Below are 12,171 nucleotides of genomic sequence, written 5' to 3'. Positions count from 1 at the left end.
AACAGGGAGAGGTGGCCACTCGCTCACTGTAAGAACACACGGCTTTTGTGGCAGGGAAGGGTGTGTCCACACTAGGAGAAGAGGCTTGTTAGCGAACACAAGATACAATTCACGAGACAACTCGACCGATATAGTTTTGAACAGGAGGCTGAGTTAAACACTCAAATCCCTTGGTGCCATGGAATTGCTCCCTCAGTGTCTGTGTTTCCCTTGCCCCTGCAGGAGTCCGGGAGAAGCCCCTCTTTCCAGACAGCATCATCACCAGCTCCAAGAGGCCGCTCTGGTTTCACTGGACAGTTTGTGCCTCTGGGCCCTCGAGAGTGATGGTTGAGTTGGGATTGGCCCTGCTTCGAGCAGAGGGTTGGACTAGATGACCTCCAGAGGTCCCTTCCATCCCTAATCGTCTATGATTCTAGGACTGATCCTCCACCAGCTCACGTGGTGTGAAGCCAGAGGCCGGATGCATCCTGCCAGGGGCGTGAATGAGACAGGAAGGCCTGGCCCTGAGGTCTGAGCTAGTCCCCTGCAGGGGGACACCGCTGGGAGCAGCAATGGCTGCAGGGCAGGGGCCAGAGGGGACCTTGGACCTGCAGTTCCAGATCCAGGTGGAGCGGTCAGCCTGTCCCGCGGAGCTGATGGAGCAGCAGGCCCCAGCTGGCACCAAGCCGGAGACGGGGCTGGAGCGGTCGGGCGAGCTGCCTATTGTCGTGCAGTCCGGCACCATCGGGGAGCTGCTGAGGTGGGTGGCTCCGCAGCAAGCCCGGTACAAGTCGCAGAAGGAGATGCTGCAGCACTGGGAGGACGTGTGGCAGAAGGTGCTGCAGGCCCTGCGCATCCTCCCGGAGGTGGTGCCGGCTCCGGCCTGCGCCCTCAGGCATGGAGGGGCAGCGTCCCCGGGGGGCAGTGAGCCACCACCGGGTCTGGTGCAGGACCGGAGCAAGAGGCAGCAGGCGCTATCACCGCTGCGAGGGGAGCGAGACCAGGAGCCGCTGCCAGAACTGCCGCCCCCTCCTGCAGTTGTGCCAGCCCCGACTCGTGTCAGTGGATGTGGAAACCCAGCATCCCGAGAGGGCAGTGAGTCCCCGAGGGGCCTGGAGCAGGCTGGAGTAGAGCCGAAGGAGGATACGCCCCTGTGCCGAGAGGAGCAGCCGTCTGCCACACGGACGCCTTCTGAGGTTAAGCCAGCCCCAGCACCTGCCTGGGGAACCCAGAAGCTGCCACAGCTGGCGCCAGAGGACGATATTGAGGCCTATCTGGCTTCCTTTGAGCGCGTGGCTGATGCCCGCCAGTGGCCAAGAGGGGAGTGGACAACCCGTCTGGAGCCGCACCTCACTGGGAAAGCCCAGCTGGCCTACGGCAGCCTAGACATCACCGAGACAAGTGACTATGGGAAGGTGAAGGCGACCATCCTGCGCCGCTACGGCATCAACCCGGAAACACAGCGCCGACGCTTCAGAGAATTCTGCTACCAGGAGGCCGAGGGGCCCCGGGAGGTTTACGGCCGCCTCCGGGATCTCTGCCATCGCTGGCTGGAGCCACAGAGCCGCACCAAGGAGCAGATCCTGGAGCTGCTGATCCTGGAGCAGTTCCTGACCCTCCTGCCGGAGGAAATGCAAAGCTGGGTCTGGGAACGTGGCCCCGAGACCTGCGCCCAGGCGGTGGCCCTGGTTGAGGGGTTCCAGCTGGGGCAGCCAGAGATCAGATGGCCGGGACTACAGGTGAGAGAGTTTAACTGTGGTTATCTCAGTGAGGGACCAGGGTGGGAAGGGGAGAGAGACTGTGGAAGCCACAGGGAAGCCGGGTTTACTGTATCTGTCCCTAAGTCTTGTTTAAGAATCTCCATGGAGTTTCGGTGCTTCAGAATTTGGGTGCTCAACATGAGACACCCGTGGCCTGATGGTGCCGGCGCTGAGCAGCTGCAGCTGTGTTATCTTTAGCTGGTGTTGTGGATGCACCGTCCCCCCTGGAAACCGGGCCCCGCACATCTCCCAGCTGGGTAACTAAAGCTGTACTCCAAGTTAGTGGCAACTCATGGGCAGCTGAGTGCTTGTGGACTCATACGGCCCCAACTTAGAGGGGCCAGCAGGAGAGATCTCGGCTGCTGCTAATCGGGGGGTTCTGAGGGAGTGAATTCCCCACACACGGCATCTCAAACCAGCTGTGTGAAGGGGCCCTGAGAGGTCAGAAAATATACCCCTGGGGAGAGCGGGAGAGGGTCCGCTCTCATTTAAAGCCTTCCTTATAACAGTGACATCTCAGCGCTCTCTCCTGCCGTATTGTGACGGGGTTGAGTTTAACCACCGGGTGTTGACTTTCTATGAAAGTTTGGGATTTGCTCTGTAAGGGCTGCCATCCTATAGTGATTGGACCATTCAAAATTGTGGGCCTCATGGAAACAAGCCAGCCTGCTCTTTAGATTGACTACGTAAGGGCGGCTGTCTTCCAGAGAATGTGCTCTCCAAATTGGAGGGACTTAAGCTAACATACAAGCCACTTCCGCATCAGTGTTACTGTGCAGGACACAGAAAGCAGCATGGCAATTGTTTGATGCAAACTCCATCTTCCCAAAATAAGATTCTTAAATCCCAAGGCCAGAAGGGACCGCTGTGATCATCTTGTCTGACCTCCTGTATAGCCCAGGCCACAGACCTGCCCCCAAATAATTCCTAGAGCAGAGCTTTTAAAAAAAGATCCAATCCTGATTTAAAAATTGTCCGTAGTGGAGAATCCACCATTGCTACTGGTAAATTGTTCCAGTGGTTAATTGCCCTTATCGTTCGAAATCTACACTGTATTTCCAGTCTGAATTTGGCTAGCTTCAACTTCCAACTGTTGGATCATGTTCTACCTTTCTCTGCTAGACCAAAGAGTCTGTTATTAAATATTTCTTCCCTATGATGGTACTTCTAGACTGTGATCAAGTGTCTCCTTAACCTTCCCTTTGTTAAGCTAAATAGATTGAGCTCCTTGAGTCTATCACTATCAGGCAGGTTTTCTACTGCTTTAATCATTCTCGTGGCTCTTCTCCGACTCCTCTCCAATTTATCAACATCCTTCTTGAAGTGTGGGCACCGGAACTAGACAGGGTATTGCAGCAATGGTCACAACAGGGCCAAATACAGAGGTACAGTAACCTCTCTACTCTTACTCGAGATTCCCCTGTTTATGCATCCCAGGATCGCATTAGCTCTTTTGGCCACAGCAGCGCACTAGGAGCTCATGCTCAGCTGATTACCTACCATGATGCCAAAATCTTTTTCAGAGTCACTGCTTCTGGGGATTGAGCCCCCCATCCTATAAGTATGGCCTACCATTCTTTGTTCCTAATGGCATATATTTACATTTAGCTGTATTAAAAGGCATATTGTTTGCTTGAACCCAGTTTACCAAGTGATCTATATCACTCTGTATCAGTGACCTGTCTTCATTATTTACCACGCACCCAATTTTTGTGTCATCTGCAAACTTTATTAGAGATGATTTGTTTTGTTTTCTTCCAGGTCATTGATAAAAATGTTAAATAACATAGGACCAGGAACCAATCCCTATGGGCCCCACTGAAAACATGCCCACTCGATGATGATTCCCCATTTACAGTTACAGTTAGCCAGTTTTTAATCCATTTAATGGTTGCCATCTTAATTTTATATTGTTCTAGTTCTTTAATCGAAATGTCGCACGGTACCAAGTCAAATACCTTACAGAACTCTAAGTATATATGTCAGCATTATTACTTTTGTCAGCCAAACCTGTAATCGCATATAAAAAGAAAAAGTTAGTTTGACAGGACCTACTTTCCATAAACCCGTGTTGATTGGCATTAATTACATTACCCTGCTTTAATTATTTATTAATTGAGTCATGTATCAGCCCCTTTATTATCTTGCCCAGGATTGATGTCAGGCTGACATGCCTATAATTACCCAGGTCATTCTGTTTACCTGTTCTATAAATTGGCACATTAGCTGTCTTCCAGTCTTCTGGAAGTTCCCCAGTGCTCCAGGACTTATTGACTCTCAACACTAACAGTCCAGCAAGCGCCTCAGCGAGCTCTTTTAAAACTCTTGGTTGCAAATTATGTGGACCTGCTGATTTACAAATGTCTTACTTTAGTAGCTTCTATTTAACATCCTCCAGAGATACTAGTGGAATGGAAAGAGTGTTATCTTCACCATATGATGAGACTATATCATCTGGGATTTTTTTCCAAGTATAAAACAGAAATATCCATTGAACACTTCTGTCTTTTCTATATTATTATTGATAAATCTACCATTTCCATCTAGTAATGGACCAATACCATTGTCAGGATTTTAACCCCCACCATGCACACCCTAATTCTGTGGGTCCTGTTTCCTCAGCACCTGACCCTAATCTACTTCTTGCCTGATCCCCTGATTTCAGGGATTGGCCCTGGAACAGCTGGCACTGAGCGGGGTGGGGGGAGAACTGGCAGAGGTTTGGGGGGTGGGGGTGAGATTGTTCCCTGGCACAGGCATTGATGAGCAGGGGATAGTCCTTGGAGTGGTCTGTACTGAAGAGAACGTGTTTGTGGTTGCAGGTGCCAGTGCAGTTTGAGGACGTGGCTGTGACTCTGTCTGAGTCAGAGTGGTTGTTGTTAGATGAGGAGAAGCAGCAGCTATACAGGAACGTCATGTATGAGAATTACCGGAGCGTCAACTCGCTGGGTGAGCTGGGTTATTATCCATGCTTCCTGCCCAATTTGGAAGCTCTAGGCAGAACTTTTCCACTGAATTTTATTTTGTAAAGAAACTGAATAAATTTAAAAAAAAAAAAAATTTTTTTTTGCAAAAATATTCCAAGTTATTCAACAAAACCCAAACTGAAAAGATAAATCTTTGCTTTTTTTTTCTCCCTCCTCTCTCTTTCCCATCTTTTCCTCTCTCTCCTCCTTCCCCCATTTACTATTTTGCTACTGGGGAAAAAAGGAAAAGCTGGAGAGAAAAAACAAAAACTAATAACTTCCTTTGTTGAAAAAATGGAAATTTTTCACTTGCAAATAAAGTTTGTTTTTCATCCATCGATGTTGCTGAACAAAAAATGTTGACCACCTCTGGCTTGCTATGAGTGGAGCTGGACAGAAAATGGAGAATTTTTTTTTCCAATAGAAAATTTCAGTGGCAACTAATTTTTGTTTTATTTTTTGTTAATTTTTCAGTGGGAAATTTAAACTTTTCGATGTAACCCTAACATTTTTTTTATCCAAAAACTGACCCCCACAAAAATTAAAAAAATAAATAAAAATAAATAGCCAAAAACTGGGTTTTGCCTGAAGATTTTAAATGTTGGGGACTTGAGTGTTCCAATGAAAAAATTTTAAAAACTGACTAAAGCACACACTTTCTGCTAAAACTTTTGTTCAATCAGACCTCCAATTTTCTGTCACAAAGAATCTGGATGGTTAATTACTGAGCAATTCTCACAGTGAAGTCTCTGAAACCCCCAAGACAGGCAGGCTCCCCATGGCGCAATGAACAACCAGAATATTAACCCGTGAGAAATTCCACATTTCCAAAATCTTAACAAAAGTCAAAAATTAGAAATTCCCCATGGAACCAAAATGTTTGGAAAATTCTGTTTTGAAAGAACTGACAGAGAATTTTATAAACATTTCTGGCTGATTTGACACGCTCCCCAGCCAACTGGCCTCCCAGGGAACCGACCATCCTTGCAGCCGCCATGGTTTCCACCAAAAGTTAAATTGTTCTGATGGAAAATTTTCACCCTGCTCTAGCTACAGACTATTCCCTGGTCCCTTGGGTTCCTGGTAGGATGCAGCAATGGGAGTCCCAGATTTACCCCTGGACCCTTCGTTTTGAAGGAGATTCAGAAACACAACACACGCACTTACAGCACATTGCTCCTAGCTAGAACTGCTACAAACCTTACCATCAAAATTATTTTCTATGGAAATAGGATCTTTTTTGATGAAATGGAAATTTTCACAAAAACTTTCCATCAAATGTTTTTGGGTTTCAGTTGCTGAAAACCCCCCCAAAAATGTGTGGTTTTCAACAAAAACCTGGAAAAGTTTTTAAAAATAAATCTCCCCCCTTTCTAAAAACTTTTCATGGTGGGGAAAGAAAAATAATTTCCTGAGTAGCTCTGTGATGGGCTGGATGCAGGAATCGCTGGGTGAGACTCTCTGGCTTGGGTTATGCAGGAGCAGGTCTGATCAAAACTCAGAATTTCCGTTTCGCTGGACATTTTGACCATTCAAAATTTGTTTTCATTCTGCATCAGAAAAAAACTAAATATTCTTGAAATTTCCCATGAAATAGAAATTCTAAAAAGCATTTTTAGATATTTATTTCATTTTTCTTGTCGTATGATTTGCATTATTTTTAAATTTTTTCATGACATGCGGCACACACTGTGACATGTCTTCTCATAAGAGACAAGATGGGTGAGGTATAGTTTTTATTGGAACAACTTCCGTTGGTGAAAGAGACAAGCTTTTGAGCTTACACATAGCTCTTCTTCAGGTCTGAAGGTTACAACACAACATATCTTCTCATGTCAAGTCACGTAATAATATTATTACACAATATAATAGTCAAAATATTTTTATTTAAAAAAAAATTAAGGTCAGTGGCTGCTTAGTACCGATAGAAACATTTTATCTTATTTTCTAACTCAAAGTGTTTCCTGATTATGCTGTAGTGAAATAGTTTGACACCAGTGGAACTACCATGACATAAATCATGGAACGATCATGACATTTGCCGCCATCACCTTGTTTATTCTGTTCTACCCTTTCCCCCCTCTATGTCTTATCTATTTAGATAACATTGTCTCATTGTTTCCCTGTACTCCACTGTCTGTCTGTACAGATCTGCTGGCTCCTGTCATGTACACAATTGTGAGCTTTTTGGGACAGACTGTCTGTTTGTTCTGTGTTTGTACAGCCCCGGGCACAATAGGATTCTGGCTCCATGCAGAGGCTCCTAGGGCAGTACAGTAATACAAATAATAAATGAATGAAAAACCACAGCACATAGAGGAGAGACTTTGAGCTGTGTCCTATGATGCACTGCTACCAGTGACTTGTCATGAAATAATCTAAAAAGATTATAAAAATGAGAATAAAATAAATTTTGTTTTGAAATCTCCCTAAATTACACATTCCAAAATGTTTCCATTTTGAAAATTATTTGATTTTTGTGAAAAATCTCATTGGTTGAAACGGCATTTTCCAAAGGAAACTTTTCTTTGGAGCGTTTTTCCCAACCGGCTCAGTGAACGTGGACCAAAGTGTCTGGTTAGAATGGGCCCTGCTGGCCTTCCAACCTTTGACTCTGTCCTGGGGGCTCCTTATCTGCGCACGTGTGCACACACTCTATGCCTGTACGCCCTGCCTGCCTGAGCTGGGGCTCCTGCCCTGTTGGACACACTCTCGTCTGTCTCTGTGCATTCAGAGTTGTCACCGTTAGACTGTGCCTGCCCCTCCTCCCACTTTCCGTCCTAATTCCCCATTGCCACCTCCCCAGCATAGAGGGGCCTTTTTACCAAGCCCTGGGGCTCCCTGACCACGCCCTGATGGCTTCTCTTCTCTTCCCCATGGGCAGGTTTTCCGGTTCACAAACCTGGCTTGATCTCTCAGCTGGAGCGAGGGGAGGAGCCGTGCGTCCCAGATCCCCCAGCCCTGGAGGAGCAGGAGACCCAGAGAGATATCCAGACAGGTGAGGGATGAATCAGCCAGCTTAGGAAGCAAAATTCTGGGGTCCCAGCCATGAGGTCCCAGGGCAGTGCCCTCTGGCTGCATTTGCTGAGTCACGAGAGAGGCAGTGCTCAGCTACAGCCAGGTGCAGCCACAGCCTTGCCCCACAGCTGAGCCCATTGAGCCATGGGGGAGGCAGAACCATGATTCCCCAAGCCACATTCTGAACAATTTGGGCTCTGCCACAGACACCCTTTGTGACCTTGGGCATGTCACTTATTCCCTCTCTGCATCTGTTCCCACCTGTACGTGGGATAACAGCCCGACCCTGCCACCCGAGGATGCACATGTATAAATACACTAAGGATTGTGAGGCACTTGCATACTATGGTGATGGGGGCCTGACAATACCGGAGAGACACTTTAATATAAACAGTTTCAGTTAAACAGCTGCACTGGGCCGAGAGAACGTCTTTGTTCTAGTTTTAACCAAGCTTGTTTTGGTTCAGTTCCATGCAAGTGGAAACAGGTTAAGGGTAAGCCGAAGTAGGAGCCTCCAGGTGGGAGTTTGCCCCAGTTTGGATAATGGGGTTACTTTGGAGCTGGCTGGAGATTTTCCCAGGGACCTTTATTCCATCAGAAAATGACGATTGGCTGAAGTCAAAACGTTCCATGGAAATTTCTCAGTGTTGACAGAATTTGGGCAGAAACCAGGCAGGGGACTGACGGAAACCTGCCTGGTGTCTCACCAGCATGCCCTTCCCCAGTCCTTCAGCAGCTCGCCTGGAGGGCTGCCCCCAGGCCTGGGGTTTCTAAACTACAGTGGCGTCAGGGGCCTGGAAGCACTGGGAATCCCGGCTCCGAAGCTGTCTTGGCCCTCAGCAGATAGCCTGGTGGCTTCCCCAGAGCCAGGGCTTCCAGGCTCTCCCGATCCCCTGGCACCTGCCTAGGCAGGCAGCTGGGAATCCCGGGGGAGCACATTTCATTTCTCACACAGAAACGTTCCCGCAGCTCTGTGTGTCCCCAATGAAATATTGCAGGGTTTAAGTTTGGGGGGAAATTTCAAATTTTTGGCTTTTTGACCCAATTCAGGACAAACTTTTTTCCAAAAGCTCCAATACTTTTGTGAAATTTGCATTCCATTCTCCAACCAGACTTAGTTTAAATCCCTGTGCTGGCTTCCCCCCCTCAGGGCCCGGCTACCGCACCGCTTCTCTCTTGGTCCCAGCAGACACCGGGAGGGTGCAGGATGCTGAGGAAGTGACTGTGATGCACCACGGGGAGGCGAAGGAGCCTGTCGAAGCGGCTCTAACGCCAAGGGCTTCACCAAGACGGCCCAAGAGGAGAGCGCCACAGAGCCCGGGCTGGGAGAGAAAGAAACCCTCTCAAGCAGCCCCCTCTCGGTGTGGGAAACAGCAGCTCCACATCTCTCCTGTGTGCAGGGAACAGCCGCCCCCTCTGCTGAGCAGGGAACAGTCGCTCCTTCCTGTGGACAGGCAACAGCCGCCTCCTCTGCTGAGCAGGGAACAACCGCTCCCCCCTTCTGTGCATAGAGAACGACCGCCCCCTTTGCTGAGCAGGGAACAGCTGTCCACCCATTCTGTGCACAGAGAACAGCCGCCCCTTACCCAGCTTCCATCACTGGCTAAGCACTGCAGCAAGGAGGCAGCTGAAAGAGATTCTGCCACCAGCAAGAGCCTCCCACCCCCATCTGAGAAGTCCAACCAGTGCCCTGAGTGCGGCCAGAGCTTCAGGCAGAGCTCGGACCTGCAGCGGCACATGCGCATCCACACCGGAGAGAAGCCCTTCCGCTGCCCAGTGTGCGAGAAGAGCTTCCGGCTGCAGTCCAACCTGATCGTGCACCAGCGCACGCACACCGGTGAGCGGCCCTACCAGTGTGGGGAGTGTGGCCGCGCCTTCTCACAGAGCTCCAACCTCCTGACCCACAGCAAGATCCACCTGGGCCAGAAGCCCTACACATGCTTCGAGTGCGGCAAGAGCTTCCACCACAGCTCCAACCTCATCATCCACCAGCGCACCCACACCGGCGAGCGCCCCTACGAGTGCGCCGTCTGTGCCAAGCGCTTCAGCGACCGCTCCACCCTGGTGCAGCACCGGCGCGTCCACACGGGCGAGCGCCCCTATGCCTGCCCCCAGTGCGGCAAGTGCTTCAGCCAGGCCTCACACCTGATCAAACATCGGCGCACCCACAAGGGCCCCAGCCCCGGGCTGCCCAAGAACAGCGCTGCCCCCAGAAAAGCACCGGGCACAGTAGTGGAGAGAACCGTCCCCCAAAACAGGGCAGCTCTGGGGGAGGAGGGAGCAGCCCTGAAAGATGCACTGCCTGTGGGGAAAGGCAAAGCAGCAACAAAACACTCATCAGTTGCAGAAAAGGGGAGAGTTGCCCCCAAACAGGCACCAGGCACGTGGGAGCTTAGACCCCCGGGGATCCCCCTCATGGCATTGCGTGATAGGGGCAGGGATGGCTTGCGTGGGGGACAGACAGTTGGGAGCCCTGTCAGTACACGGTAGGGTCAGGAATGGCTCCTTTGCACATGCATTGAGCTGGGTTTTCACAGACTGGGCATGTAACCCCATCAATGTGCAGGAGAGAAGTAATGGCGATATTATAGACTCACGCTTATGCAACAATGGAGAAGCTGGACAGACATACGGATGCACTTAGAGCTCAGAGAGGAAGGACAGGATGAAGGCACTTCTGGTACTGCAGAGAGAATCCCCTCCCCTGGGACCAGAGCTGGCAGGGCAAGTGGCTGGCACTTAAAATGCAAACACAGACACCTCTCTATGCAGGGGCTGGAATCTAAGCAGGCAATAGAAAGGGAGAGCTGGGAGAATTTTAAACTCAAACTGGGACCTGATCTGAGAGTGGGTAAAAGGAGCCCTAGAAATCTCCTTCTGCGTGGAATTAAAATGAGGCAGGGAAAGGTCCCAGTGTGACCAACGCTCGTGATCTGTGGAGTTTCTCTTAAAGTCCCAGCTCTGCTTTTATATAAAAAAAAAGAAAATCTGCGTTTAGCCCTAGTGACTGGGAAGAAAATCAAAGAGACTCAAGCCCTACTGGCTCCGATGCCAGAGGGCGAATCGCTCCATCTTTATTTATGTTATTTAATTAAATCTCATTATTTTTAAACTGATTTTATGATATTTGGGGGGCTGATTCCATGGTTCTTCGAAAGCGTGGAGCTTTGGGGGGAGGGGCAGATAAAACCAATGGGAGCAGTTTTAAAAGCACAGTGAATGAATCCTCCAGCTTCAATTACAACCCACGTGCTGCCCCCTAGGTGACCCCAATGGCAAAATGGACTAGAAGTGACAGCCCCACTGGGTATATGAGTTGTGCAATCTTACATCTGTGGAAGGCAGTTGGTGGTGGCCACAACCCACCGGAAGAAGCTTTTAAAATACTGTAAGCTTAATTTTTAAATAGACACTGCCCCTTTTATAGATTTTTTAGGCCAGAACATCGTAATGGGGTGTAGTCTGACCTCCTATGTAACACAGTCCCTAGAACATCCATTCATTAAATGCTGCTTCAAACCCAACAGCTGTGACTGCACTAGAGCAGCTCTTTGAGAAAAAACATCCAATCTTGGTTTTAAAATGGCCAGTGAGGGAGAATCAACCACAGCCTGGGGGAAGTTGTTCCAAAGGTTAATTACGCTCATTGTTAAAAATGTGCACTTATTTGTCTAGCTTCATCTTCCAGCCACTAGATTGTGTTAGACCTTTGGCTGTCTATTGAAAAGCCCATGATCGAATATTTGTACCCCGTGTAAGTACTTTTGGATAGTGATCAGGAAGGTGGCCTTTTGGAAAAGATTTACAGCCATTGCTCATCATCCCAAACCTGCATAACAATGTGATCCCTTAGGTCATTTCATTTCTTGGGCCCGGAAGCAGTGCTCTGCCATCTTCAGCTACTCCGATAATGCCACCAAAACCTTGAATTGCTTTTTTGCTTTGCTGAGGGCCATACCGTCCTCCAAGAAATTGTCATGTCACTCACCATTGCAGTACTTCCTGCGAGTCTGCAAATACAGGAGAACCATGCATCCCGTGTTTGCTCCGTTCATGAGAATAGTGCAGGCTCCATGCTTCTGTCAGAGATGGCAGACACCAAAAAGTGTCAGGTGGATATGTGGGATTTTGTTTTTAAACAGACAAAAATTACTGGATATGGATGGCATTAAGGGATGGGGAAAGTTACGTGCTGAGAACTTGATCTCTAGGGGAGTCATTTCTGTGCCACAACACATTGCAAAAACTTCCCAAGAGACAACACACCAGACAGCGGTACATGGCACACTGGGTTACCCACTCATGGTGCACTACACTTTGCATTGACAAAAGCATTTTTGGTGAGTACATGCAGCGCCAACATAAAAAGGCAGGTCTGCAAGTGCCTGAGCAATGCATAAACTTTGGGGACTTTGCACCAACATGTCGACTAGTTTTTAGTGTAACCA

At 48.8% G+C, this 12,171-nt stretch overlaps 1 protein-coding gene across 1 annotated transcript; it reads left to right on the top strand.

Annotated features, from left to right (window-relative positions):
* The first annotated feature begins 471 nt into the window (after positions 1-471).
* Positions 472-10,835, top strand: LOC137154864 (zinc finger protein with KRAB and SCAN domains 1-like). Its single transcript, XM_067550709.1, has 4 exons — positions 472-1,718; positions 4,562-4,688; positions 7,590-7,703; positions 8,874-10,835. The coding sequence occupies exons 1-4, from the start codon at positions 483-485 to the stop codon at positions 10,211-10,213; spliced, it is 2,817 nt and encodes a 938-aa protein (XP_067406810.1). The 5' UTR covers positions 472-482; the 3' UTR covers positions 10,214-10,835.
* The last annotated feature ends 1,336 nt before the right edge of the window (positions 10,836-12,171 follow it).

The sequence above is a fragment of the Emydura macquarii genome, unplaced genomic scaffold, assembly GCF_026122565.2.
Source record: "Emydura macquarii macquarii isolate MOO-44397 ecotype Brisbane River unplaced genomic scaffold, CSIRO-AGI_Emac_v2 contig_1305, whole genome shotgun sequence".
In the NCBI taxonomy this organism is placed as follows: Eukaryota; Metazoa; Chordata; order Testudines; family Chelidae; genus Emydura; species Emydura macquarii.
Note: the sequence above shows the minus strand (reverse complement) of the source record. Positions and strands in the feature narration are given on the sequence as shown.